General features: G+C 36.1%; 2 protein-coding genes across 13 annotated transcripts in view; one reads left to right on the top strand and one right to left on the bottom strand.

Annotated features, from left to right (window-relative positions):
• Nucleotides 1-14,890, bottom strand: part of si:ch211-272n13.3 (ankyrin repeat domain-containing protein 26) — a 48,715-nt gene extending 33,825 nt beyond the window's left edge. For 7 of the 10 annotated variants that reach the window (XR_007825692.1, XM_051098920.1, XM_051098923.1 and 4 more), the window contains exons 1-15: nucleotides 14,553-14,890; nucleotides 12,401-12,694; nucleotides 10,406-10,520; nucleotides 10,148-10,321; nucleotides 9,225-9,331; nucleotides 8,062-8,199; nucleotides 7,670-7,827; nucleotides 7,490-7,522; nucleotides 6,595-6,631; nucleotides 6,430-6,502; nucleotides 6,283-6,340; nucleotides 4,412-4,614; nucleotides 1,662-1,791; nucleotides 1,474-1,538; nucleotides 38-137 (exon numbers count right to left, since the gene is read on the bottom strand). Coding sequence is in view for 9 of the 10 variants with exons in the window: in XM_051098920.1 (XP_050954877.1) it covers nucleotides 38-137; nucleotides 1,474-1,538; nucleotides 1,662-1,791; nucleotides 4,412-4,614; nucleotides 6,283-6,340; nucleotides 6,430-6,502; nucleotides 6,595-6,631; nucleotides 7,490-7,522; nucleotides 7,670-7,827; nucleotides 8,062-8,199; nucleotides 9,225-9,331; nucleotides 10,148-10,321; nucleotides 10,406-10,520; nucleotides 12,401-12,597 (1,588 nt within the window). In the remaining variant the exon portion in view is untranslated. The remainder of the gene's footprint in view (nucleotides 1-37; nucleotides 138-1,473; nucleotides 1,539-1,661; nucleotides 1,792-4,411; nucleotides 4,615-6,282; nucleotides 6,341-6,429; nucleotides 6,503-6,594; nucleotides 6,632-7,489; nucleotides 7,523-7,669; nucleotides 7,828-8,061; nucleotides 8,200-9,224; nucleotides 9,332-10,147; nucleotides 10,322-10,405; nucleotides 10,521-12,400; nucleotides 12,695-14,552) is intronic. The other 3 variants (XM_051098922.1, XM_051098921.1, XM_051098925.1) reach the window with 3 other exon arrangements.
• Nucleotides 14,891-15,120: 230 nt separating this feature from the next.
• incenp (inner centromere protein) lies at nucleotides 15,121-26,764 on the top strand. 3 transcript variants are annotated; one of them, XM_051100296.1, is made up of 22 exons: nucleotides 15,121-15,272; nucleotides 16,068-16,217; nucleotides 16,344-16,451; nucleotides 18,036-18,637; nucleotides 19,641-19,692; nucleotides 19,809-19,887; nucleotides 19,989-20,066; nucleotides 20,372-20,480; nucleotides 20,563-20,590; nucleotides 20,678-20,765; nucleotides 20,996-21,130; nucleotides 21,265-21,282; nucleotides 22,687-22,796; nucleotides 22,899-23,022; nucleotides 23,108-23,230; nucleotides 23,782-23,981; nucleotides 24,066-24,165; nucleotides 24,912-24,983; nucleotides 25,400-25,486; nucleotides 25,605-25,697; nucleotides 25,957-26,104; nucleotides 26,270-26,764. In XM_051100296.1, exons 2-22 carry the CDS (start codon nucleotides 16,078-16,080, stop codon nucleotides 26,455-26,457), a joined length of 2,682 nt encoding a protein of 893 aa, XP_050956253.1. In that variant the 5' UTR covers nucleotides 15,121-15,272; nucleotides 16,068-16,077; the 3' UTR covers nucleotides 26,458-26,764. The 3 variants fall into 3 exon arrangements, with proteins under 3 accessions (XP_050956253.1, XP_050956252.1, XP_050956251.1); XM_051100295.1 differs by lacking the exon at nucleotides 19,989-20,066 and having other exon boundaries at nucleotides 15,131-15,272; XM_051100294.1 differs by lacking the exon at nucleotides 21,265-21,282 and having other exon boundaries at nucleotides 15,131-15,272.
• Nucleotides 26,765-27,990: the final 1,226 nt, after the last annotated feature.

The raw sequence follows: 27,990 nt of genomic DNA, 5'->3' as shown, positions 1-27,990 counted from the left end.
GTAGTAAAAAAATATATATTAGAAATGCCTTAAATACCTTCAGTGTTCTCCTCACAAATACTGGACATGGATCTATGTGATTTGGCAGGAGTGAGTGGAGCACTGGCCTTTTTCTTCTGTGGGCTCTCAGAACCAGACTGTGAGGGGAAAAGGAGAAAATGTATCAGGATGAAAGTTTTTTTTTTTTTCAGTGTTTATATTTCCAATGAATAGTGTGTATTGTTATAAATTCACTGATTTAAATATAATTAAGGTACATAAAATGTCATTAGATATATTTAATTTAATTATTGAATAAATATAAATTATTTAGTAAAGTTTTAAATAACAAAAACTTTTTTGTTCTAACCACAATCTATTTATCTACAAATACAAATTCATCTCTACATTTTTACACAATTAAACTGTATGTGTATCATTATAAATTAATTTAATTAAATATAATTGTTAAATTACAGAATTCTTAATTAAATATATTTACAATTGAATTATTTAATACTAAATTAAACTAAATTAATTTTTACATTTTTAAATGACAAAAACGTTTTTGTTTTACCTTCATTTATTTCACAATTGAACTAAAACATACAGTAATTGTTACACAATATTATTTATTAAATGTAACTACAATTATTTATCTACAAATACAAATTCACTGAATTACATATTATTGTTAAATTACATAATTTCAATAAATTTATATTCAATAAATTATTAAATAAATACAAATTCATTTTTACATTTTTAAATAACAAAAACTTTTTTGTTTTACATTTATTTAGTCATTTAATGAATACAAATGCATCTCTACATTTTTACATAAACTGTATGTGTATCATTTTAAATTCACTGAATTAAATATAATGAAGTTACATAATTTTGAATGAATATACATATATATAACAATACATATATATTCAATTTAATTATTAAATTGATTTTTTAATTTTTAAATACGAAAACGTTTTGCATTTATTTATTTCATAACATATACAGTAATTGTTAAATAATGTCATTATTAAATACAACCACTATTTATCTAGAAATATAAATTAATTTTTACATTTTTAAATAACAATCAGCTTTAAACGTATAGTTTTATATTTATTTATTTCATAACTTAATCAAACAGAACTGTAAATAATATAATTATTATTAATTAAGTATAACTCACTGATCTATAAATAATGTTCTCTATTATAGATCAGTGGTATAACTACAATTTATTTAACTTATTTATTTATTTCAATAAATTCATGTCATTTTTGTTTATATAATTAGTTTCGTTTGGCATCAACACTAATATCACAATTCCATGAACTCCTTGCAGTTCCATCACAAACTTTTAGGTTTTTTCTAATCACCGTTTGGAGAAATCCTGCTTTAGGGTGATTGTAATGCTGTACACCTGAACTACATTAGTATATGGAGATTTTGCCAGCTCTGCTTTGTTCAGTATTCCTTGCGACTGACCTCTGAATCCCAGGGAGAGTCGTCATTTTCATCTTCCTTTTCAAGTCCCAATTCTGAAAGGAAATCTGGAAAAACATGCACAGAACATTACATATACAGCATGGTCATGTAATACATTATATATGTGGTCAATAACTACCAAAAACTTTAAGTAAAAATCCTTAAAACCATAAAGGATGAAAATATACCTCTTCGCTTTTCTTTGCTAGTGCCACAATTTTGAGGATCTTTAGCTTTTTCACACATTTCATCCTGTTCTACCCTCTCATCCTCATCTTCTTCATCGTCATCTTCCTCATCCTCTGTGGAGGCCTCTTCCTGTTCGAAGAAGATGAGTTGCAAATAAGTATAAACGGCAAGCATTTTACACTCAAGCCAGAATAAATTGTTGGCACAGAAGCGGTATACTTCAACGAGATTAGATACATAAAAGAGTCAGGATTGCATCTTTAGTGTTTGTCTCCTATCCATAGCTACTACATCTACAAGCTATAACTACAAACCACAAGCCAACACCTTCTATCCACAAGCTATGGCTATTCTAGCCATCGTCTACTGAGTACCTGTAATGATCCTTGCTTTGAACATCTTTCTTTCATCACAGACTCATTTACAAAGTTCTGTTCATGCAACACCTCAAGTTCTTCCTCACCATCCTCTTCATCAGAACCAGACGTGAGATCAACTTCATCTATGACGGTGTAGGGGATTTCTTCTTGAAGAGCTGTTTCTGGTTCAAGCACCTCTGCTGGACGTTCATCTGCAAACTCTTCCATAAGGTCATCCTCAACTTGAGAATCAGGGCTTGAATGTTGAGGAGATTCTGGATTTGTAGATTTATTAATGTCCTGTGGGTCTTGCTCCAGATGGATAAACATTGAAGGTGTTGGACTATAATGTTGGGGACTCGAGGAACTTGAGTTTTGTGGACTAGCTGCCGTTGAATGTTGATGACTAGGTGCTGGAGATTGCCTTGGACTTGGTGTGTGTTTAGGACTAGGACTTGTTGGAAATGGGCTTGTTGCATTTAAAGGTTTGGGGCTACTTGAGAGAGATCTCATCAGCAATGGTTTTTCCAATTGTGCTGGACTTGATGTGATGGAACGTTTGGGGCTTCTACTGGAGAGATTTGAGGTCTGTGGTTGATCTGCATCATCAATGCATCCATCATCTTCTTCCAACATAGATTCATCATCAGAGACATCAGAGAGCTGATCTATTTCAGAAACCTTGACCGAGCCACTTGCAAAATCATACTGCATTTGCTTCACTTGGCTGTCGTCCTCTTGACTTATACTTTGGTCCTCATCACTCTGACCAACAATCATGGACACTGGTATAGTTACACTGTCATCACTCTGATCGACGCACCCAGGTTCTTCATGTAAAGGACTCCTGGAAAGTTGCTCAGAAGGTTCTTCATGTAAAGGACTCCTGGAAAGTTGCTCAGAAGGTTCTTCATGTAAAGGACTCTGGGAATGGTGCTCAGAAGGTTCTTCATGTAAAGGACTCTTGGAAAGTTGCTCAGAAGGTTCTTCATGTAAAGGACTCCTGGAAAGTTGCTCAGAAGGTTCTTCATGTAAAGGACTCTTGGAAAGTTGCTCAGAAGGTTCTTCATGTAAAGGACTCTGGGAATGGTGCTCAGCAGGTTCTTCATGTAGAGGACTCTTGGAAAGTTGCTCAGAAGTTTCTTCATGTAAAGGACTCTGGGAAAGGTGCACAATATGTTCTAACGATGACCTTCTTGAAGTGTTGGCATCCTGAACCAAAGCCTCTTGATGGTGGTCCATTTCTCCACTTTGCATCTCCATGTTCAGTTCCTTATCTCCTTCAGGTGTCCCATCACTTTTGTCTGAGCCAGACTCCCAAGACACCTCAGGGCTCTCTGGTTCCTTCTGTCCCAGCAATGTCAGAAATAGGTTCAGTGGCTCCTTTGTTTGCACTTCTTCTTCTTCCTCATCAACATCATCCCAATCATCATCATCATCTGTGGTAGTTACCGCCTTTGACTTAGGAGATACTAAAGGAACTTCCAGATCGCTGGTGTCAAGATCAGCTATTCCTTTATTTTGACTCAGTGGAACATCTGGAAGTTGTGGATCACATTTAATAGCTGTTCCTTGAGAGGTCTCCACTTCTAAAATGTTCTTCTCAGTCTTCAACAGCTCATCTTCATCATCATCATCCTCCCAATCATCATCATCTCTTTGGTTTTCATTCTTGCTCTCAACTGGATTTTCTAAAGACACTTCACATTCTGCAGGAGGACCTGGGCTATCATTGGCCTCCTCGCTGTCCTCCTCATCAGAGAATCTTGCCACGACTCTGACAGCTGATACAAGACAGCCATCTTCTAAATCGAGAATCCCTGGAATTGGACCTCCAAAAAGTGTCTTTTCAGGAATTGCTTCTTTCATGTCCATTCTTCCAGAAGCCTCTGTCATTACCTTCAGAGGATTGTCCTCCATCATGTCCTGTCCAGGTTGGCTGATATATTCATTAGCCATATCTGATTGTTCTGTTGCACCAAGAGCCATGGTTTCAGGCAAGCCAGGAAGGCCTGTTGCCTGTTGTGCCACAGCAGCTTCTTCTTCTTCTTCCTCTTCATCATCTTCTTCACCATCTTCATTTTCATCTTCTTCATCATCGTCATCATCCTCATCCTCCTCTTCTCCTTCCTCCTCCTCTTCTTCTTCTTCACCATCATCATCATCATCATCATCATCCTCATCTTCATCATCCTCACCCTCATCATCTTCACCTTCTTCAGATTCATCCTCTGGACTTTCGTTGCCTTCCACATCTAGTTTACTATCAGAAGGCAGCTCTGTTATTTCATTCTGCCCACCTGATATGGCAGGGCGGATTGGGTTGAATAAAAACAATAAAGAAGGGAAGAGTTAGACAATGTACCACACAGAGACACAGTGAGGGTTACCTTAAAGGTGTTGCTGAAGGGGGTGGAGCTCATCTGGGGTGGGTGGGGTAAAGAGGCAGGTGGGGTTGCTACAGGGGGTTTGAGGGAGGTGCTGCTGGAGGGGAGTGGTCTAGAAAGTGGTGGGCGGATTGCACCCTTATCCTCACTGTCTGGTTCGGACTCTGATCCGCTCCAGGATTTGTCTGCATCCCGATCTGCTATGACTACAGACAGAGATAGTATATCACAATGCTCAATTTGGACCCAAAATTTGGATTTGAAATGTTATTGTAACAAGCTTAGCCAAACATTTGAAACACTTTAGTCTTTCCCCATTCAAGTGTTTAATAGCAGTGTTTGCCTGCCTTTTATCCTTGCCAAGATGGCCACCTAATGGGACTGCCTTGCCTTAAAGCAGTGGTCTCAAACTCAATTCCTGGAGGGCCACAGCTCTGCACAGTTTAGCTCCAGCCAGCTCCAACCTACACCTGCTTAATAGTTTCTAGTGATCCTGAAGACCTTGATTAGTTGGATCAGGTGTGTTTGATTAGGGTTGGAGCAAAACTGTGCAGAGCTGTGGCCCTCCAGGAATTGAGTTTGAGACCAGTGCCTTAAAGGGTCTCTGCTACAGAATATGGGTTTCAAATGAAGCCACGGTCACACTAGACTTTTCGTTCCATTGACTTCCATTCATACGCATGCGAATGCGTCAGACCGGCAACGCAAGCCAGTGTGAAGTTTTCGCATTTCGCTGCGTTCCAAAATTCAGGCTTGGTGAACTCTGACCTGCGAATTAGCATCACGTGACACCATGTGACCAACAGCAGATCGATATGTCACAGCATGGCCGTGTAGCTTAATTAAAAGAACATAAATTTAAAACTGCAGGGTTGCAGGAAAGTGTAGTAGATTGTATGTTTTTACATTTCAGATGTATTATTATTTGTCATGTGTTGAATTTAACTTTTTAAAAAGATGCTGCAGAGCATGACGTCATATCACGACCATTGCGGCATCCGAAGGAATTTCGCATGCTAAAAGTCTAGTGTGACTGCGGCTTTACACTACCAGTCAAAAGATTTTTTTAAAATGTTTTTTAAATAAATCTCTTTTGCTCACCAAGCCTGCATTTATTTGATCCATAGTACTGCAAAAACAGTGAAATTTTGAAATATTTTACTATTTAAAAGAACTGTTTTCTATTTGAATATATTTTAAAATGTAATGTATTCCTGTGATTTCAAAGCTGAATTTTTAGAAACATTACTCCAGTCACATGATCCGTAAGAAATCATTCTAATAAAACATTTATTATGTTGAAAACAGCGGAGTAGAATTTTTTCTTTGATGAATAGAAAGTTCAGAAGAACAGCATTTATCTGAAATAGAAATCTTTTGTAACATTATAAATGTCTTTATCATCACTTTCGATCAATTTAAAGCATCCTTGCTAAATAAAAATATTAATTTCTATATTTTCTAAATTATACTGACTCTTTTGAAAGGTTAAGTGTATAATGTTACAAAAGCTTTTTGTAACAGGTAAATGCTGATCTTTGCATCTTTCTGTACATCAAAAAATCCTGAAAAATATACTGAACTGTTTTAAATATTATTAATAAAAAAATAATAACAATAAATTCTTAAACAGCAAATCAGCATGTTAGAATGAATTCTGAAGACAATTACACTGAAGACTGGAGTAATAATGCTGAAAACTTTGATCACAAAAAATCCTTCAAAATTTTACTGTTTATGCTGTACTTTGGATCAAATAAATGCAGGCTTGGTGAGCAGAAGAGACTTCTTTAAAAAACATTAAAAATCTTCCTGTTCAAAATCTTTTGACTGGTGTGCAGCACAACCACAATTCACTTAAATTTAAAACTTACCTTCTATATTTTCCCTTTTTGAGGTGTTTATGAGTTTCTTCAAGTTTACTTTCTGTTTCTGTTAAAAAAAAAAAAAAAGTGTTGTATTATCAAACCCAACATTACAATATTGGTAATCATGTGCTATTCAGAACTGCTTAAAAATACCTTTGGACTCAAATCTAATTCATCGTCATCATCTGATGATGGCCAGGAATCAGCAGCACCACTTTTTGATGCTCTGCAAATGAACACAATGTAGTGCATGATAAACTTATCATTTGTAGCTGCCGTTATCACCCATTCCTGTTTACCATATGCACGACATCTCACCTGCTGATGGAGTCTGTGTGAGAATTGTCCTCTGTATCTGAGGAGAGAAATTTTCTGCATTTAAGAGCACAGCCAAAAAATAATCAATTGCTAATACAAACATTTTCTTGCAACATAGCTAACTAGAGATCTAAAGACTAATTCACAATTAGAGAGAATGTTCATTTGTGGTGAAATAATGCATTCCTACAGACCTATTCACACTGATACATTATGTTTTCATCATTTTTTTCTCACTTGTTTGACAAAAAAATCCAATGGGCTAAGAACAATAAGCATTTGGCTCACATATCTAAAACCTATTACATATTCGAAAATAGATGCTGAGTAAAAAGCAGTTTGATCGCAAGCATTTGCTGATAAAGTGGAACTATGTTTAATGTATATCATGACAACATCTGTACAGCTACTACTTTTATTGTAGCATATATTTCCACATCACACAAAAAACATAAGTAAAACATTACTTTTACATTAAATTGAGTGAAATCTGCATTGTCTGCTAAGCTGTAGGTCCTTTTTTGCTTTAAATTTTCATTCTTGGTGTGAGTAGGTCTTTAATCTAGTATGCAAACATACAACACAAAGAAGAATGGTTCCTATGACAAGACACACCATGGTTTACCATTCAGCAACACTAAATGATCTCATACTACTCCTAATATTGTGTCTTAAAGGAATAGTCAACAAAGAAATAAAAATGTGCTGAAGATGTACTCCCCCAAGATGTAGATGAGTTTGTTACCTCATCAGTATAGATTTGGAGAAATTATTATGGTGTTTTTATCAGCTATTTGAACTCTCACTTTTGTGTGAACTGTTTCTTTAATCTCTGAGATGGTAAAGAACAATGTGTCTGATCTACAGCACATCGATTGTCACACATCGGAAATACCTTTCCCTGCTCCTGCAGAGCTGCTTCCTGCTGCTACAACAGATGAGTGTGGAGTAACAGTGGGGAAACAAAACCGAATCAAATCACTGCAGTCAACACTGCAGCAATACTGACGTACATATACAAATGACACTAAAAACCTTCAGTTATGCATATCAAGTGAAACACAACTACACTCGCCATCTTTATCCAGAGCTGGTCCTCCCAAAGCCAAACCGGCCCCAATACCACCGGGGCTGCTGAGCACGGACGTCCTTTTCTTTTTGCTGGCAGTGAAATGGGAAGGTGACTGAAGGGATCTTCTTTTCGTCCCATGCTCGATAATCAAATGTGAACATCTGGAACAGAACGGTTATTGATATGAGCTCCTACAAGCGAACGCTTTAAACAAAGCTCTCTGTTTTCACAACACAACATCTGCAGTGCATTTCCATTTCAAATGTTCTTAACTTACAATGCATTAAAACAGGTAAAAGCAACACAATTTGCTAACATTAATTTCGTTTGGACTTGTATTTAAAATCAAATGGTGAGTCTGAAACATAAGCAGACAAAAAGATGAAAGCCCTTACGCGTGGTGTCCATTCATGACGGCATAATCATCAGAAGACCATCCCTTATCATCTTTCACTGTGATGTCGGCGTCGTATTGCAGGAGCAAACGCACCATGCTGATTTGTCCGTTGCATGCAGATATCATCAACGCAGACCTTAACAATAACAGACAATGTGAATCAGTGTTAAAGGAATAGTTCACTTCCAGAACAAAAATGTACAGATAATGTACTCATCCCCTTTGTCATCCAAGATGTTCATGTCTTTCTTTCTTCAGTCGTACAGAAATTAGGTTTCAGGATTCCTCTCCATATAATGGACTTCTATGGTGCCCCTCAATCTGAACTTCCAAAATGCAGTTTAAATGTAGCTTCAAAAGGCTTTAAACGATTCAAGCTGAGGAAGAAGCATCTTATCTAGCGAACAATTGGTTGTTTTCTAATAAAAAAAAATACAATTTACATACTTTTTAACCTTGAACGCTCGTCTTGTCTTACCTGATCTGTTTTTTTAACATTTTTTTAAGAAAATAACTGATCGTATCGCTAGATAAGACCCTTTTTTTCTTGGCTGGGATTGTTTAGAGCCCTTTGAAGCTGCAATTAAACTGCATTTTGGACGTTCAAACTTGCGGGCACCATTTAAGTCCACTACACTGTAAAAAACAATTTGTTGAGTCAACTTAAAATAATTTGTAACCTGGCTGCCTTAAAATCAACTCAAAAAAAGTTTATTCAACTTCAAATGTTAAATAATACTAAGTGACAACTTAGATATTTGAGTTGAATCAACTTAAAATTTTAAGGCAGCTGGGTTACTTACCCATCTGATAAGTTTAGCAAACACAAATATCTAAGTTGTTACTTAGTACAACTTAACATTTCAAGTTGACTAAACTTATTTTAGTTGACTGAACTTAAAATTTTAAGGCAGCAGGGTAAAAAATTATTTTAAGCTGACTCAACAATTGTTTTTTTTTATTTTTTTACAGTGTATATGGAGATAATTCCTGAAATGTTTTCTTCAAAAAACAATTTCTTTATGAATGAAGAAAGACAGACGAACATATTGGACAACAAGGGGGTGAGTACATTATTTGTAAATGTTTGTTCTGGAAGTGAACTACACCTTTAACTAAAACTAATGGATGAACTAATTGATTAAAGTACATCTTTCTAACCGTTGCTCCTGGTTCTTGACGTTAACATCTGCTCCCTCTTTCAGTAAAAGCTCTGTCATGTCTGCATGGTTCTCCATCACAGCCAGCATTAGTGGAGTGTTGCCATCCTGTCAATCAAACCACAACAAAACATATCAAGATTGAACTGCATTAACCTTACCTTACAATATGCAAAAGTGCACTTTTGGTTTTTAAGTGCATCCTTGTTTTAAGGATTACTTCTAAATCAACCAATGGTTTGAGTAAGTATTTTAGTGTATGCACTAAGTAGCAAGTTAGTAGCCTACAGTTGAAATCAAAAGTTTACATACACCTTGCAAAATGCTAATTATTTTACCAAAATAAGCGGGATCATACACATCACACTGAAGACAACTCATATGCAACTATTACAGAAGGTTCAAACGCTCACTGGTGCTTCAGAAGGAAACACGATGCATTAAAAAACGGGGGGGTTAAAAAATGTTTGAATTTGAAGATCAGGGTAAATTCAACTTATTTTGTCTTCTGAGGAACATGTAAGTATCTTCTGTAGCCTCTGAAGGGCAGTAATAAATGAAAAAATATGATATTTAGGCAAAATTAGAAGAATGTACACATCTTCATTCTATTCAAAAGTTTTCACCCCCAGCTCTTAATGCATTGTGTTTTCTTTCTGGAGCATCAGTGAGCATTTGAACCTTCTGTAATAGCTCATATGAGTCCCTCAGTTGTCCTCAGTGTGAAAAGATTGATCTCAATATCATACAGTCACTGTTAGTAAGGGTTCAAATACACAAAAAAGCTGAAAAACCAAAGAATCTGAAGAACAGCAGTTTAACTGTTCAGGACACTGCAGAACTGAAACGCTTCATCTTTTTGTATCAGACACCTGCTGTGTGTGTAACACTGTGATGATCTGAAGTCGGAAACTAAAATTTCACCTTGTTCTGTGCGTTGATGTTGGCTGAGTGCTCCAGGAGCTGCAGTGCCACAGGTAGGGAGGGGATACGGGCGGACAGGTGCAGTGCTGTGTTTCCATTGATGTCTACCAGGTTGGGGTCAGCCTCATGTTCCAGGAGCAAAGAGACGGAGCGGTCTTGTTCACACTGAACCGCCTACCAGACACACATAACCACAAAGACATACCAGTCAGTGTGTATTTAAATTTATACATTTTCACAAGAACTAACTGAGCAGACCTTCATTAATGCAGAGCGGTTCTGATTGTCACACAAGTTCAGCTTCACTTTGTTCTCCACCAAGAACTGAACCACATCTGTGTGTCCGCAGGCACAAGCGATGTGCAGCGCCGTTCTGCGGGTACAATTACAGAGGATAAATTAGAGCAATGATTAGAAGCTACATACAGTTTAAAACAACAGCAAATAAGATAACAAAAAAATACTTTTATTCAGCAAGGATGCATCAAACGTGACAGTAAAAAAAATTATAATGTTATAAAAGATTTCTATTTCAAATAAATGCTGTTTTTGAACAATAAGATTTTTAAAGTTTTTTTTTAAATAAATCTTTTCTGTTCACTAAGCCTGTGTTTATTTGATCCAAAATACAGCAAAAACAGTAACATTCTGAAATATGTTTACTATTTAAAATAACTGTTTTCTATATGAATATATTTTAAAGTATAATTATTTCTTGTGATCAAGGCTGAATTTTTAGCATCACCAGTCACATGATCCTTCAGAAATCATTCTAATTTGCTAATCAACATGTATTATTATTATGTTGAAAACAGCTGTGTAGAATTTTTTCAGGTTTCATTGATGAATAGAAAGTCCAGAAGAACAGCATTTATCTGAAATAGAAATCTTTTGAACATTATAAATGTCTCTATCATCACTTTTGGTCATATTAAAGCATCCTTCGTAAATAAAAATATTAATTTCTATATTTTCTAAATTATACTGACTCTTTTGAATGGTATAGTGTACAATGTTACAAAAGTTTTTTTTTTATTTCAGATAAATGCTGATCTTTGGATCTTTCTATTCATCAAAGAATCCAGAAAAAATGAACTTAACTGTTTTAAATATTGATGATAATGATAATAATAATAATAATAATAATAATAATAAATGTTTCTTGATTTTTGAAGGATCATGTGACACTGACGACTGGAGTAATGATGCTGAAAATCTAGCTTTGATCACAGAAATAAATTACATTTTAAAATATATATTTAAATAGAAAACAATATTAATGCTTTTGCTGTAATTTGGATCAAATAAATGCAGGCTTGATGAGCAGAAGAAACTTCTTTAAAAAACATTAAAAATCGTACTGTTCAAAAACTTTTGACTGGTAGTGTACGTTCAAACATAAACAGATATTTTAAATTGTAATATTTCATAATATTACTGTTTTTGCTGTATTTTAGATTAAATAAATGCATGTAAGTAAATAATGAAATCAAAACCCTATTTACTTTCTTAATAAACATTTGTATTATTATTAAAGGGGTTATTTCAAAGAAACATGTTAACCAATAACCAAACACCTATTTAGGCATTGATTTAGCAAACTGGAATTAGGTCTAACTGCATTCTGGTATGAAACACTTATTTTTTACAATCCCATTAATTCTCAAATTTTCAAGCTGAACATGGAAATAGTTCCTTTATCGGTGTAATAACTTACTTCAAATTTCATGAAAATTAAAATAATTCTAGCAAATATAAAAATGCTAAAAAAAAAAAAGTTATTCTTTTGTAGTGGAGCCAGTGAAAATGTTAGCAGGGCAGATAAAAAATTCATTCAGACTAAATCCATACTGTATATGCACATTTTGTTTTTGTACATTAAAAGATAAAAATAATCATTTTAATGAAAAAAGTAAAGTAAAATTTCATGAAAAATACATATATTTCTATCAAATATAAACATGTATTTGCTAAAAAATAAATATAGGTCATTCTTTTGTAGTTTGAATATGATGGCAGGGCAAATAAAAAGTAATACAACTACTGGCCAAATCCTTATTGCTGAGCCCTGAAGGACAAGCCTGATGGCGACACCTGGGGCCGCATTACAGAAACTTTCTATCTTAAGTCTAAGGTTAAGATCTGGCAAGGTTCACTGTGAAAATCACTGTCGGTGCTAAGATTCTGTATTATCTGTAATCAGTTTTGCTTTGTCCACTACCGACAAAATAGCTGTAATTCATCAACCATTACCTGTTTTCCTTATCCAGCTGGTTTAAATCATTCTTTTTGGCCAGCTGTCTAAGTTTGGCCACGTCTCCGCTGAACGCAGCCTTGTGGACCTTCCCGAGGTCTTTCTCCTTCACATCATAGCTGGCCGACAGCACGCTCCCCGTCTCAGAGGGGCTGGGGGAGCCCTTCTTCTTCTTGAAGTTGAATATTTTCTTCATGGTCTGTGACGGCACATCTCCATCAGCAGATTGTCATTTACCTGAGCTTCAGGTACTGATCACCTAGCATGTCTCGTCCATCCTCTAAAAATAAATCCTGCAAAGAGGATTAGAGTTATTTAATAATGACAGAAGCACAGGTCAGTCGGTCATGTGCACGTTTAATTTGCTGTCCTTATGACACTTCTGTTTGATCATGATTTATAATCATTCAAATAGACTGTGCAATGTTTTTAATAAAACCCCTAATATCAAAACCGGGGTAAAGTTAGTTTGATGTTTGACATTCATCAGACATTCAGTTTCAAACCAATTCAACTCTTTGCGCCTGTTATGTTTTTTAGCCCAACTTAGGTAAGGTAGACTTAAATATATGTCCTTTACGTTGCACAAGGCTTAATTTCTAAAAAATATATATATATTAACCTTCTAAATTAATTAAACAATTAAACTACATGACATTATACTATAAAACCAATACTAAAATGTTCAGAAAAACATCCTTGTCATTGCACAATACTTAGTTTTTGGAATTAGCATTTTATGGGTGTTCATATAAAGGTATCAAAACCAACTCTAAACATCTCTAAATATTATTTCCTGTCATGCACAAAGCTTGTTTTTTCAGAATATTCCTTTATTGTTTTTATATACAGTACTGAAACTGTATTTTTGATATATGTAATATACTGTACCCACTTAAATTCATTAAACTCTGACACCGTTTGAGATAAAGGTATCGAACCAACTCTAAACATCTCTAAATATTATTCCCCGTCATGCACAAGGCTTGTTTTTTCAGATTATTCCTTTATTATTTTTATATACAGTACTAAATCCAAATTTTTGATGTTTAATATACTGTACCCACTTAAATTCATTAAACTCTGACACCGTTTGAGATGAAGGTATCAAACCAACTATAAACATCTCTAAATATTATTCCCTGACATGCACAAGGCTTGTTTTTTCAGAATATTCCTTTATTGTTTTTATATACAGTAAAAAAATTTAAAAGAAAATTTCAAATGGCACTTAAGGGCTTTTGCATCTCTACTCTTCATCAATATAAAAAAATACTAATGGCATATTCTGACAAATTAACGCTGTGTATCATAAGACATAATAATTTGCATATTTTACAGTTGTTCTGATACCCTTATCTCCTTTAAGTGGGCACAGTATATTAAACATATCAAAAATACAGTTTCAGTACTGTATATAAAAACAATAAAGGAATATTTTGAAAAAACAAGCCTTGTGCATGTCAGGGAATAATATTTAATATTTTTTTTATAATGTTTAGAGTTGGTTTGATACCTTTATATGAAACGGTGCTGCCTTTTAATGGATTTCTACTATTTCATACATTAAAAGTTGTAAAATTATTATAAAACCCATAAAATGCTAATTCCAAAAACTAAGTCTTGTGCAATGACAAGGATGTTTTTCTGAACATTTTAGTATTGGCTTTATAGTATAATGTCATGTAGTTTAATTGTTTAATTAATTTAGAAGGTTAATTTATATATATATATATATATATATATATATATATATATATTGGTTTGAAACCGAATGTCTGATGAATGTCAAACATCAAACTAACTTTGTTTGTCTCATATAACCGAGGTACTGAGGTGAAACCATGATATGGAGGCAGTATCAGATGATAATATTCTGGTATTTTATATTTATATAGCACGGTGTTTACAAAGTACTCCAAGATACTTTAAAAACAATGTGAAATCATTAGTTTAAACCAGCTACCGATACAAAATATTCTATTATAATCAAATGCGATAAGCGTAACATATATAAACACAGTTGTTTAAATAAAAATACATTTATATCTGTTCAGAAAATCGTATAATCTCAGAGTGATCAGATCACCTCAACATGTTAATCTGCTAGTCAACGATAGTCAACCAAACAACCTGGCGAGCTTAACTCACCTACATTGTCGTTTCAGTGTGAGACGTCTGTTATTTATATTCTAAACGAAAATAAAACAAGAAAAGATTACAAACGACGCTCGTTATCGAGGAAGACACATCGGGTATGCTCAAACGATGAGCCGTTCACAACGCTAGCAAGCTAGCTGCTTCTGTTACCATGGTAACAGTGTGAAGCTCGTATTTAATCCTAATAATTCATTCTAAAATGTTGTACTTCCTACAAAACGGTTGGGATATTTTAAGAACTCTTACGAATACATTTTAACCTGTCATCTAGTTCTACGTTTAATAAAATGAACGAGACTAATACCAAAGCACGGAACGCGTTATGTTCCGCTCTGTTTTCACACGGAATGTCGAACGCGCTAACGTCACGAAGGAGGCGGGGACTTCGGTTTGAATCAATGACAGGCACGCGTGTCATCCAATGAGAGGACATCTAAATTCTATTGACTGTGTTGTCCAATCGCATACTCTGATTCTTTGGCCCCGCCCTCAATTAGCCGTTCGTAGCTCGTTATTCGTCAGAGCAGAATTTTAAACTATTTAAACCGTTTTGAGCGGGTGGTTGAAAAACAAACGACAGAGGAGCCGAAGACGTAAAGTAGCCGCTAATGTTAAGTTAGCATTTATTGTTTATAAACAAAAAAGAAGCAAGGATTACAATTTTGGATCACCTTTGTTTTTGCAGTGCGATCGTGCATACAGGCTAAAGAGGTAATAGATGGCGTTTCAAAATGTATTATGCTGCTAATGTGGCTAGGTTGGCCTATGAATTCTTCATGTAACAGTCAGAAATAAATTGACGTTTTGGTTAAAAGCATTTATCTGGTGTACGTTTAATATTCGTGCGTCTTCATATTGTTTATAATCTTAAAATGTAAGGAAATAGCTGTTTGTTATATTCAAGCATGTTCATCTGCGGCTGTTTTTGGATTAAGATCGGTAAAAATATTTGGTTTATAATAGCCAAATTAGTTTAAGTGTTTACATTTGGCCAAAGAAACGGGGAGAAAAAATCTGAGTATGCTTTAACGCTTACAAGTGTGTCAGTCATATATGGTTAGTAATGTAGTAATCTACCTGCATCATGAGTCAGTGAAATGACTTCCTTTGTCTTGATAAATACCGTGTAAATGCTCAATTTTTGGTTTTAACATTTGACAGATGCTAAACAAAGCGGTTTAAAGGCTATATCTGAATGCAAATGAAATGCATATGAATATTAATGACTGGACGTTTTGCTCTTTGTTGTTAAGTATACCACGGAAAAGGAAATGCATGGTTTTCCATTTATCTTGAAACGCAATAGCATGCATGTAACTAATGAAAAAGTGTGGGTTTTCAAAATGACCGCTTGACAAATGTGCCTAGTGGAGTCATAATGTAATGTTAGTTTATGATCATTTGCATGCAAATTGGTGTTATCCCTCTCAATCCCACTGTTAGCACTTAACAGTTGTTTTATTAGTCATCATTGCAAAACCAAGACCTTTCCTTCTGTATTTCCAGGGGCGCCACTATGAGTTCCTTGCCGGAGACTACGCGCTCCCTCATGGAGATTTTTAATGGGAAGCTCCAGGATTTTACCAATGAAATTGACAATGTCCACATGGTGTGGCTGGAGGAGATCCAGCAGGAAGCTTATCGCATGTTTTCCAGGTGAGAGACACTGTAAATGAGGTGGAGTTTGTTATACCCTTACTGCTTGTTCTGTCTTGTCAACTTTGCTTGGCTACTATTCAGGTTATTAGACATGTTCATAAAAAAAGATGTTTTGCTGTACAGTGACTTCAGCACCGAGCCAGAACTCATGCCAAAGACTCCATCACAGAAAAAAACAAACCGCAGGAAGCGAGTGTCAATGGAGCTCAATGAGTCTAGCAGCAAAAGACGGTACGGGTTTTGACAGTGCTGTTTTCTCAGTGTCCCTATTTGCTTGGTACAGTAAGTGTTAATGTACACTACTAGTCAAATGTCTAATGTGTTGGTGTTTTGTATAATTTTTTTCTTTTTTTTTTTTTTTTTTTTTTTTTTTTTTTTTTTTTAAGAAGTCTCTTCTGCTCGCTAAGCCTGCATTTATTTGATCCAAAGTAATATTGTGAAATATTTTTGCTTTCTATTTAAATTTTCAAATGTAATGTCTTCAGTGTCCCATGATCCTTCAAAAATCATTCTAATATGCTGATTTGCTGTTTCTTGTCAAGAAACATTTTCATTATCAATATTTAAAACAGTTGAGATCCTAATTAGCTGGTTCCGGTGTGTTTGGTCAGGGTTAAAGCTGAACTCTGCAGGAAAGTCGATCTCCAGGACCAGGGTTGAACACCCCTGCATTTGTTAAATGCTGTTTTTCTGAACTTTCTATTCATCAAAGAAACTTAATCTACTCAGCTGTTTTCAGCCATAATAATAATAATAATAATAATAATAATAAATGTTTAAGTTATTTTAAATAATAAAAATATTTCAAAATTGTACCGTTTTTGCTGTACTTTGGATCAAATAAATACAGCGTTTGTGAGCAGAAAAAAAAAAAAAGTGAAAATCTTACAGTTCAAAAACTTTTGACTGGTAGTGTATTTCACGTTTTATTAGACTGAGTTATGCACAATTTGGGCAAATTGTATGTTAAATATTTATATGGCTATAGAATCATTTTAAAAAATGATTAATTTCACTGTAAAATGAGTTTAAGAGCTGTGTGTGTGGACTTGTTTTTATATCCTTGTGGGGACCTAAACCTGAATACACACTGACTCATGGGGACTAGTGTCACCTCAATTTAGGTCCCCATGGGTACAAAAGCTTATAAATCATACAGAATGAGTTTTTTTTTTTTTTTTTGAGAAAGTAAAAATGCAGAAAGTTTTCTGTAAGGGTTAGGTTTAGGGGTAGGGTTAGGGTAAGGGGATAGAAAATACAGTGTGGACAGTATACAAACCATTGCGCCTATGGAGAGTCCCCACAAAGATAATAAACCAGACGTGTGTGTGTGGGGTTGTGTTTTTTTTTTTTTTTTTTTTTTTTTTTTTTTTTTGGAATCTCAAAGTGCTACAAGATTTAAACAGAAACGAAAACTGCCTGGAAATTAAAGCTTCTATTTATAGATCCCCTACTGGTTGGAAGTGTCCTCATATCTGACTAATACATGAGACGCAGTCTGTGTTAAGACATCCAATATTAAAATAGTCATCATATTGATCAGTCTATTGATTTGTCATAAAGATGCATCATATTTTAAGCAACGCAATATTAGCAGCCTTTGCAGTTTACTAAATATCACTTTTATATCAATATTAATTTTTTTTTTAGTCATGCAACACTACGTTCCTGTAGCTCAAACAGGAAAAACATGGCATCCATAATGCCAAGGTCATGGGTTTGATTCCCAAGAAATGCATGAACTCAAACTGGCAAATTGGCAGTTTTTATTTATTGACTTATTGATGTAATGTAGTAAATCATGTCATTATCTAGTTTTTCCAAGGGAAAACGCAGCAATCTGCGTCGTTCCTCGGTCCAGATGACCCTGAACACCATCTCTGAACTTGTCACGCCATATGTGCCGAACGACAGCTCTGAGAGCCTGATAGAGGAACCTGCTCGCCGTACACGTCGCAAGAAAAACACTGCTCCTGCTGAAACTGAACCTGTCAAGCGCAGCACCCGTAACAAAGGTGGTGCCAAAGCCAAGGCAGTAGAAGAAGAGGCAGAGAACATTCCAGATGTGAAAGACGACGATGAGATGCAGGATTCAGGCTCCAATCGGGATCAGCTCCTCGTTTCTGAAGCTGTGGTGAAGATTCCCTCCTCGGAGCGTCTAAGTGCGGATTCGCTGCTGAGTGGGGCTGTGTCTCCGGGCCGATCTGCTAATAAAATCCCCATTGCTGAATCTGGGTTGCAGACGACACCTCAAGGCCCATCTCGGAAGTCGGTTCGGCGCTCGACGGTGGTGCGCCGTTCTCTGGTGGACCTCAGGCGTAGCATGACCCAGGAAGCTGTTCGCAGGGCGTCCCGGCGCTCTTTCCTGAAAAAGAAAGCCAGACTGGGAAACTTGACCTGCAGCAGCTCTGTCAGCGGTGAGACTTTGACAAAACTAAAAGGGATCGCTTACCCAAAAGTGAAAGTTCAGTCAATAATTACTCGCCATGTCGTTCCAATCCCGTAAGACCTTTGTTCGTCTTCAGTACGCAAATGAAGGTATTTTTGATGAAATCCAAGAGCTTTCTGACCCCATGTAGACATTGTCGTGAACGCACATCAATCACCGACACGGAAAAGTTATTTTTGCGTTCTGTGTGCTCAAATTGTGTTCTCGTAGCTTTATAACGTTACAGTTGAACCACTGTCTCATGGACTGTTTTAACAATGTCCTTACTACCTTATTGGGCCTTAAGCGTCTCAGTTGCATTGCCATCTGTGCAGGGTCAGAAAGCTCTTGGATTTCATCAAAATATCTTAATTTGTATTCTGAAGGTCAAAGGTCTTACGGGTATGCAACGACATGACAGAACTTGACCTCGTATTGCTTTGAAATGCCTGTACTCTAATTGTAAATTAATGGCTTGAGATCAGTTTTGAGTGCCTTAATAGGATTTAATTATTTCTTTGTGTTGTTTAAAGTCATTTCTTTAACTTAAAGAACTCTACTTCCAGAACAACAATTTACGAATAATTTACTCACCCCCTTGTCATCCGCAATGTTCACGTCTTAATTTTTGTTACGACTGAAGAATTATTTTTTTTTTGAGTAAAACATTTCAGCATTTTTCTCCATATAATGAACTGATATGGTGCCCTGATTTTGAATTTCCAAAATGCAGTGTAAATGATTTCTGAAGTTGAGGGAGAAAATGCAATCAGAGTTTTTTGACATACCCTAACTGTCTTGAGCCAGAATACACAATGAGAGCAAGACAAGACGAGCGTTTGAAATTAAAAAGTATTTAAATTGTAAAAAAACAATTTCTTTATGACTGAAGACAGACAAATATCAAGGGGGTGAGTACATTATATGTGAATCTTTGTTTTGGAAGTGGACTTCTCCTTCAATGATGTGTATGTCCTTATTGCTCTTTCCAGAGGACATTTGTATGGATGTTGAAACTGAGGGAATGGAGATCACAGAAAAACAGTAAGCGCTTTTGCCTTCTATTTCAGTTGTTGAACTGTTTCTTCTGGGATTCAAAAGCACAACCTTTCAGTTATCAGTTCAGATCTTTTCAGCACTGTTTCACGGTTCTGTTTTAGGGTTGATGCACCGCAAATGGTGACTGAACCAGCTACTGAAACCGAACCTGAACCAGAACCAGAAATTGTCCAAACTGAGGTAATTTACTGTATAGCTATAACAGTGGTGTAACATGGAAACAAAAAAAATTATGGTCACTTTCACAGCAGCTTTCAGGTAGCTTTTTTTTTTTTTAAAAGTGTCTTGGAGATGTTGCTGCAGTTCTTCTGGATTTAGTCCAAATTAGATTCCTCATGTCATCCCATGTGCACTTGGTGGTGAGATCAGATCTCTGTGTGGAGTACTGGCTGTTGTCAGACTCCTTGTGCAAACAAAAACCTCAATGAATTATTACCAATGATGGCAAAATATATATTTGGAGATGTAAACCGATATTTCCTAATGATACACTATAGCAAAAGTTAAAAATAACTGGGTTAAAATAACTTTGTTGGTGGTTATCTTTATAGTAGTTAGTGTGAAAAAGCCTTAAGCAAACATAGTTATTTCTGTTATGACGTTAGAAACCCTTTCACTGCATGGTGCAATTTGTAAATAACTGATGGCTGGGTGATTTTCATAGTTACCTGAACCTGAGGTAAAGGACAAACTTCCAGAAGAGATTGCTGATTCTCCCAGCACCTCCGAGAGCTGTCGCTTCACACGATCCATGGCTCGTACTTCAGGAACAGGTGCATGTCTAACAGATCTCTTAAACATTAAATTAAACTTGTAATAAGTGGTATTGAATTTGTATTTATTTTCCTGTAACAGATGGGTCAAGATCCAGAGGAGATAGCCGGTGAGCACACCGTTAGTTTGTTTACCTCATTATAGCTGGTGTATCTATACTGCATGTTTTCTAATAGTCTTTGTGCTTTTCTATCAGGACTACACGTTCAGGCTCAAAGCGTCACGCAGCTCAAGAAATCACCACGCCCAAGAAGAAACCGTCTCCTCCAAAGAAGTGCCTCACGGTATGAGCATCTCTGACCACCATAATGACCAAAATGAGTCCATTAGGAAGCCACAGCAGTCTTTTGAGTCTCGTTGAGAAAAGCTTTCCGCAGAGATCCACATGATAATTCTCTGTGGTTGTTTGCATTCATAAAAATATTTAATGATTTGTGGCTAGTTTCTTGAGTTGAATTAGCAAGCCTTTGATCAGACCAGACAATCCATTATGTGTCCATTTGTTTCGCTATAGAGTGTTGCTCCACATATGCGCTCGTTCGTGCACACGGTGCAGAAGAACCAGATGCTGATGATGACACCCGGGTCTTTGGGCCGCACCAACATCATTAAGGCCATCAAACAATCTGCCTCCAAAACTGACAGCAAGGTGAGCAGGGATATTTTTGTATTTTGGAGTGGTCTAATTTGCTGTGTTGCACTGATTATAAATGTTTGCTAATGTGCTTCTACAAGTAGAAATCATTTTAGTTGGTAATTGTACTTCCTGTCTTTCCCTCTCAGTTGGGCCCTGGCTCTGTGGTGAGTATAAACGCTGTAAACCCAGATTGAGGGCATTTCTATGTCCGTCATAACTATTTCTGTTTGGCTATTCCTGTATTATTAGTGGCCATTTGCTTTGGTTACTAACACTACTATTCAAAAGTTTGGGGTTGGTAAGATTAAGTATTATAATATTATTATTATTATTATTATGATTATTAAGTGTGTTTTTTGTTGTGTTTATTTTTTTTTTTTTTATTTATTTTTTTTTTTTGAAAATGGGCTCATTTCTCCGGGTCTGGCGGTAGCACTTCTAGCATAGCATAAGGTCATTGAATCTGATTAGACCAATAGCATTTCGCTCAAAAATGACCATATATAATATTTTTCCTATTTAAAACTTGACTCTTCTGTAGTTACATTGTGTACTAAGAATGATGGAAAATAAAGTTTTAAGTGATTTTCTAGGAACTATACTCATTCCGGCGTAATAATCAAGGGACTTTGCTGCCGTACCACGGGTGCGGCAGGTGATATTACGCAGCGCCTGAAAGTGAAGTGATCAACTTAATGCAAAGTTGATTAATAAAGGCATTAATTTCTTCAAAAAACATTCAGGGTTTCTGCAGGATTTTTAAGCTCAAATTTAACATTTTAACTTTAAGTTGATCAACAATGGCAGTGAAGATTTTTAATATTATGGAAGATTTCTGTTTTAAATGAATGCTGTTCTTTTGAGCTTTTTAAATTAAGAGTCCTGAAACTATCGCTGTTTTCACAAATTAAGCAAAACAGCAGGTTTTCAATGTTAATAATCAGAAGTGTTTAAGCAGCAAATCAGCATATTAGAGTGATTTCTGAAAGATCATGTGACACTGAAATCTGGAGTAATGATGCTGAAAATTCAGCTTTGCATCACAGGAATTTAATTTTTAAAATATTCAAATAAAAAGTTATGTAAAATGGTAGTAATTTTTACATTTATTGCTGTTTTTACTGCATTTTTGAATTTAGAATAAGACACTTGTGGGTTTGTGGTGTGTGTGGGGTTTTTTTTTTTTTGTTTGTTTTGTTTTTTATATATATATAAGTCTTACTGATCCCAAACCTTTGAACTGTAGTGAAACTCATACTGAACTTTGTTTAATAGGCACTTTGTCACTAAACTGAACTTCCACTGTACCATTCAGACTTTGTCAGATTAACCTCATCACTCATGTGGCGTATGGATGTTTTTGTGGTTTGGGACATTCACCCCTTTTTGTATCTGAGACATTAGCCAGAAATTTGTCATTTCTCACATCAAGAGGAAGAACCTGTCTTTATGTGGTTTAACTCTAGCTTCCATCATCCTTATTTAAACCCTCAGTCACTCAATTAAATGCTTTTTTTATATATATATATATATATATGCTCACTCTATAATTATCACTTTTCCTCCAGGAGCGAGAACGGCAGAAGTGGGACGCCTTGAACAAGAAAATAGAGCAAGAGAATGAACGAAAGAGAAAGATTGAGGAGGAGAGACGAAAGAAACAGGAAGAAATGAAAAGGTGGCCAGTTTGTCATTGTTTAATTCAGTACTATCTGAATTCTTAATCTAGTTCAGGTTTGAATGCAAATCAGGACTCAAAAGAGAATTCTGCACGTTTTAGGAAGCGCGACGAGCGTTTGAAACGGGTTGTTGAGGCTCGAGTGAAAGGTGAGAAGGAGAAGGAGCAGGAAAAGAAAAAGAAGATTGAAGAAAAGATGGCACAGCTAGAGAAGAAAAATGACATGGTAATAACAATTTCAAGACCCAGTTTAAGTTAATTTTTGGAGTGTTTGTTTTTCATGAACTCTGTTCTCTCTCTCTCTCTCTTAGCTGCGTGTTGAGCGGTTGGCTGAGGAGAAAGCCAAGAGGAAGGTGGCCACTAAAAGACAGGAAGAGCTGGAGCTGCGTAAGAAACAGGAAGAGGCAGCCAGACAAAAGAAACTTCAGCAAGTTGTAAGTCAGACTCAGCATGTAAAGTGGGGAGTCCATGCTGAAAGAAATTCAAGTACAGGCAATGGATGACCTCAGAAAATAATGAAAGTGTAAATTATTTATTCTGTGCAACAGCTTTTCTTTTTGATCCAATAGCAAGTAATATCAAGCCAAATATTATAGATGTGCTTTTATCTATAGACTTTTATACATTTTTATAAATTATTGATATGTACGTCATTTATTTGGTCAATATAGTGAACCGTAATATTTTGAAATATGAAAATTTAAAGTAACATTTCTATTTGATTTGCATTTTAAAATGTAACTTATTCCTGTGATGCAAAGCTGAATTTTTAGCAGCCATTACTTGAGTCTTCAGTGTCACGTGGTCCTTCAGAAATCATTCTAATATGCTGATTTGCTGTTCAAGAAACATTTATTATCAGTGTTTAAAACGGTTTGTGTTTTTCAGGATTCTTTGAATAGAAAGTTCAAAAGAACAGCATTTATTTGAAATTTTTTACTATGTAGGTAATTATATTCATTTATATTCTTGTCTATTTCTTCAGGAGGAAGAGGAGCGGCGACATCAGGAAATGCTGGCCAAACGTAAGGCTGAAGAGGAGCAAGAGAAGGCCCGCAAATTGGCCGAGGCCACACGTGCTCTGGAGCTGAAAAAGGAACAAGAGCGGGAGAAAGAGAAGGAACGCGAACGAGAACGGGAGAGAGAACGCGAGCGGGAGCGAGAAAGACAGGCTGCGGCTGAGAAGTTGGTTTTATTTATTTATTGTGCACATTTAAAATGGAAGCACTACATTCAGAGATACTAAATGTGCATATTTGTGTCTTGCAGAGAAAGGCTAGAGAGAGAGAAAGCTATCGCTCTTCAGAAGGAACTGGAGAGGGCAGCCAGAGAGAAAGAGAGGAAGGAGATGGAAGAGAAGAGGAAGATGGTGAGGGTTGTGTCCTTTTTTTTTTTTTTTTTTTTTTTTTTTTTTTTTTTTTTTTTTTTTTTTTTTTCCCCCATGTCATTCTAAACTCGGAAGACCTTCATTCTTCGTAACAACACAAATTACGTTATTTCTGATGAAATCTGAGTGATTTCTGACCCTGCATAGACCGTGACGCAGCTGACATGTTCAGTACCCAGAACGGTAGTAAGGACATAGTTAAAATGGCCCATGTGACAATGCGTTCAACCGTAATGTTGTGCAGCTACGAGAATACTTTTTGTAGTATGATTTTATTCAACAATTTCTTCTCGTCTGTGTCAGTCTTAAACATGCGTTCACCTCAAGGTGCAGTGCATTTGGGTTTTATGTAGGAACGATGGCTCCTGCATCAGCAGCACCACACGCGTCATGGTGCTTTTGTGAACACATGTCGAAGACTCACTCGGAAAAGAAGATATTGTTGAATAAAGTCGTTGCATTGTCTATGCAGGGTCAGAAAGCTCTGGAGGTTTTTCTTTTTTTCTTTTTTTTTTAAATCAGAAATATCATAAGTTGTGCTCAGATGAAGGATTTGGAATGACATGGGGATAAGTAATTAATGACCATTTTGATTTTTGGGTGACTTTCCCTCTAAAAATCTGATAAACGGTTTTTCTTTCGTCAAATAGGTGTGTCACTAGGTGTAGTATCTGCACTTGTATTGCATAACACCAAAATCTCACCAAATTTGTATGTTCCTTTAACAGGAAGAGCGGAGGAGGGCAGAAGAGGAAAGGGCAGCAGCCTCTGCCCCGGCGCCCCCTACAGTTCCAGCACAGGTGATTACCAACATCCAAAGTCAATTATCCTTGATTTTGTTACATAACCAGTCAAAAGTTTTTGAGCAGGAAAATTTTTTTGTGTGTGTTGAAGAAGAAAGAGAAATTCTACTCTGCTGTTTTTAATAATAATAATAAATGTTTTTTTGAGCAGCAAATCAGGATATAAGTGATTTCTAAAGGATCATGTGACTGGAGTATTGACGCTAAAATTTCAGCTTTGAAATCACTGGAATATTTTACATTTTAAAAATGTATACTAAAAGTAATTTTAAATTTTACAGTTTTTGCTGTATTTGGATCAAATAAAATGATTTTTTTTTTCTTAAAGTGTATTTTATGTTATCTTTTTTATTTATCCATTTTAAATCTTTTTATTTATGTTTTACATTTTGTTTTTGATTTTTATCTAACAGGTCTCTTCCGCAAAACCACAAGCAGCTAATATGCTCAACACAACTATAACTAAGGGTTCGGCTCTAAACACGACTGTAGATATTGAGGTAAACGCCTTTGCTTTCCCAGTTCTTTGATTGACTGTTAATTTTTGTTGTACTAAGTGTTAAGTATTTAAACGTACTACTACTAAATGTTTATTTGGCTCTTTTTCCATTTCCACAGAACTCTGTTCTGAAAACTCCAGTTGGGAAAGGAGCTGCTGCCAATAAGACCATAGATCTTGGAGCTGGACTCAACGTGACCGTGGACATTGAGGTGAGGTCACGGCAACGGTTATGCATCTTTTTCCTTGCTGGAGGAGGGAATGTCAGATAATATTACCAAGCACCAAACAGTTCCCACAGAAGCAAAGCAACACAGACTTAAATTTCCAGTTGGATGTTTTTTCCTTTTTTAATATAAGCCACTGATGACTTTTAACTTGAGGTTTTTGAGTGCTTAGAAATGCATAAACCAATTTCAGATGGATAGAACAGCTGTTTTGTGACTCTGTCTCTTGTTTTATACTTTGCAGCAATCTCCACAGTCATACCAGATCACTCCTAAGGGCCAGAAAGTGACTGTTTTGGTGAATCCTGAAGATTACGGCATGGACCAGAACAGCGACGACTCAACAGATGATGAATCTGCGCCCAGAAAACCCATCCCATCTTGGGCTGAAGGTATGATGCTGCTTGGCAGCTACTGGAAATGTTTATTTGTAGTCACAGTTTGCGTTATGTTCCGTCTGTGCACTCTCTGGGTGTGCAGTGGGCCAAATGTCAAATTTGAGAATTTTTGGATATACCATCGATTAGTTTTATCATAATATGACGTGTTTTGTGCAGGTATGCAGATGCAGCAGTCTATTATGAAGCAATATTACAATCCACTGGACCTTAATGCATATTTTGGGGAACCTGAACCGCCTAAGCTGGAGGCGATCTTCAAGCGGACCAAAGCTCGCTTCTTTAAGCGCACTAGCTCTGCTGTGTGGCATTCTCCGCCTCGTTTGGGAAATCTGGGCCATAAATAAGCAGATGTATATTGTTCTTTTCTGTCGTCTCTTTTTTTTATGTTGTCTTTTATACCTTGAGCTCACTTTAATAAAGCCTTTTAAATTCTATATGTAAGTAGGTTAGACTGGAAAAGAGAGCAGAATGTGTAATTTACCTTGTCACCCATGTATTTAAATAGCGTCACATGTAATAAGTTTGGATGTATACACAGGAGCTGCTACAAATGTGATGTAGAAAATATGTGGATGATGTCTGCCTACAAAATTCATTTCTCAAAGTGTCAAATGTACTGTGGACTGTTAATAAAAATGTATAACTTTTAAATGTCTGCACAACGTCTCATTTGTAGTAGTTTGTCATGGATGTAATTTGAAAAGTCAGAAAACCAGGGTTGCCAGGTTTTCACAACCCGTTTACTGCTCAAAACTAGACCAATTGCATTTCATCGCATTCTGGGGGATAAATTAACATTTTCTTTTGGCAGGGTTCTTCTGCTAAAATGAGCATTCCAGGGGCTAAGTGTCAGGTTATTTGGGGTGCTTCCAGCCGCAGACATGGAAAAACAACCCACAGAAACGTGTTAAAGTAGCCCAATTCTGTGGGAAAACCATGGACTTGGCAACTTGAGGGAAACTGAAAATCATTGACATCATAGCAAAGTTTATTAAATTTAAAGGGGTTGTGACATGAGAAATCAAATTTTCTTTGATCTTCTGGCCTATTAGAGTTCTTTGTACCATTACAACATCCTGCAAATTTTATATCTTGAAATGTCCACTTCATTACAAAGCATTTATGTAAAAGTCCAAAAATGGCTTGTTTGGATCAGAAGTGTAAGGTGATGTCACCCAGGCACAAAAAAACATAAAAAATATTTGCATAAACACTGCCTCCAGAGCAAGGCATCGACAAATAGTCTTCTCATCATGGGCCCCGCCCACTGCCGTTTAGAAGCTTAAAAGGGTCATCGGATGCCCATTTTCCACAAGTTGATATAATTCTTTACGGTCATAATGAAAAGTCTATAACATGGTTTGTTTAATTTCTCAATGGTAGTGTGAAAAAAGCACGCTTTTTTTTTACCTTGTCAAAATCAACTCTGCAAAGATCAACCTATTCTGGTGGATGTTGCTTTAAATGTTAATGAGCTCTGCTCGCCCCGCCCCTCTCTTCTCTCTGTGGAGTGACGAGCTTGTTTACTTTATCCACGTTTAGCCATGTTTATCCATGCTATAACTAGCATGTTATTAGGAAAGGCGATTGCAAAGATTCATTAAAAAAACCCCTTACACTCAGTTTTGCTGTAAGTGAAGCTGGATCACGAGTGATTTGCACAAACATAGACGCATTTATGTAGATCGGGAGGCGCATTCCATTCAAAAACAAAAGCCATCAACTGCCTCTTTAGTGGCTCAGATGTCCGGAGTAAATGATGACGACTATGTTCATTATTACATCCAACAACACAACACCTCAATCGCTTAGGAGCCATTCTTGTCTACGTCCCTGTTCCGGCATCAAAACAATCGCGATTGGACTGTTACAGCTCA

Source organism: Labeo rohita, chromosome 25 (genome assembly GCF_022985175.1).
Source record: "Labeo rohita strain BAU-BD-2019 chromosome 25, IGBB_LRoh.1.0, whole genome shotgun sequence".
NCBI lineage: Eukaryota > Metazoa > Chordata > Actinopteri > Cypriniformes > Cyprinidae > Labeo > Labeo rohita.
The sequence above is the reverse complement of the archived record's forward strand: the minus strand, read 5'-3'. Positions and strand labels throughout refer to the sequence as shown.

Coding starts and splice junctions, on each gene's coding strand:
- incenp (XM_051100296.1), top strand. CDS start 16,078: ATGAGTTCCTTGCCGGAGACTACGCGCTCCCTCATGGAGATTTTTAAT. Junction 16,218..16,343: donor GCTTATCGCATGTTTTCCAG/GTGAGAGACACT, acceptor TTTGCTGTACAG/TGACTTCAGCACCGAGCCAG. Junction 20,766..20,995: donor CTCCAAAGAAGTGCCTCACG/GTATGAGCATCT, acceptor GTTTCGCTATAG/AGTGTTGCTCCACATATGCG.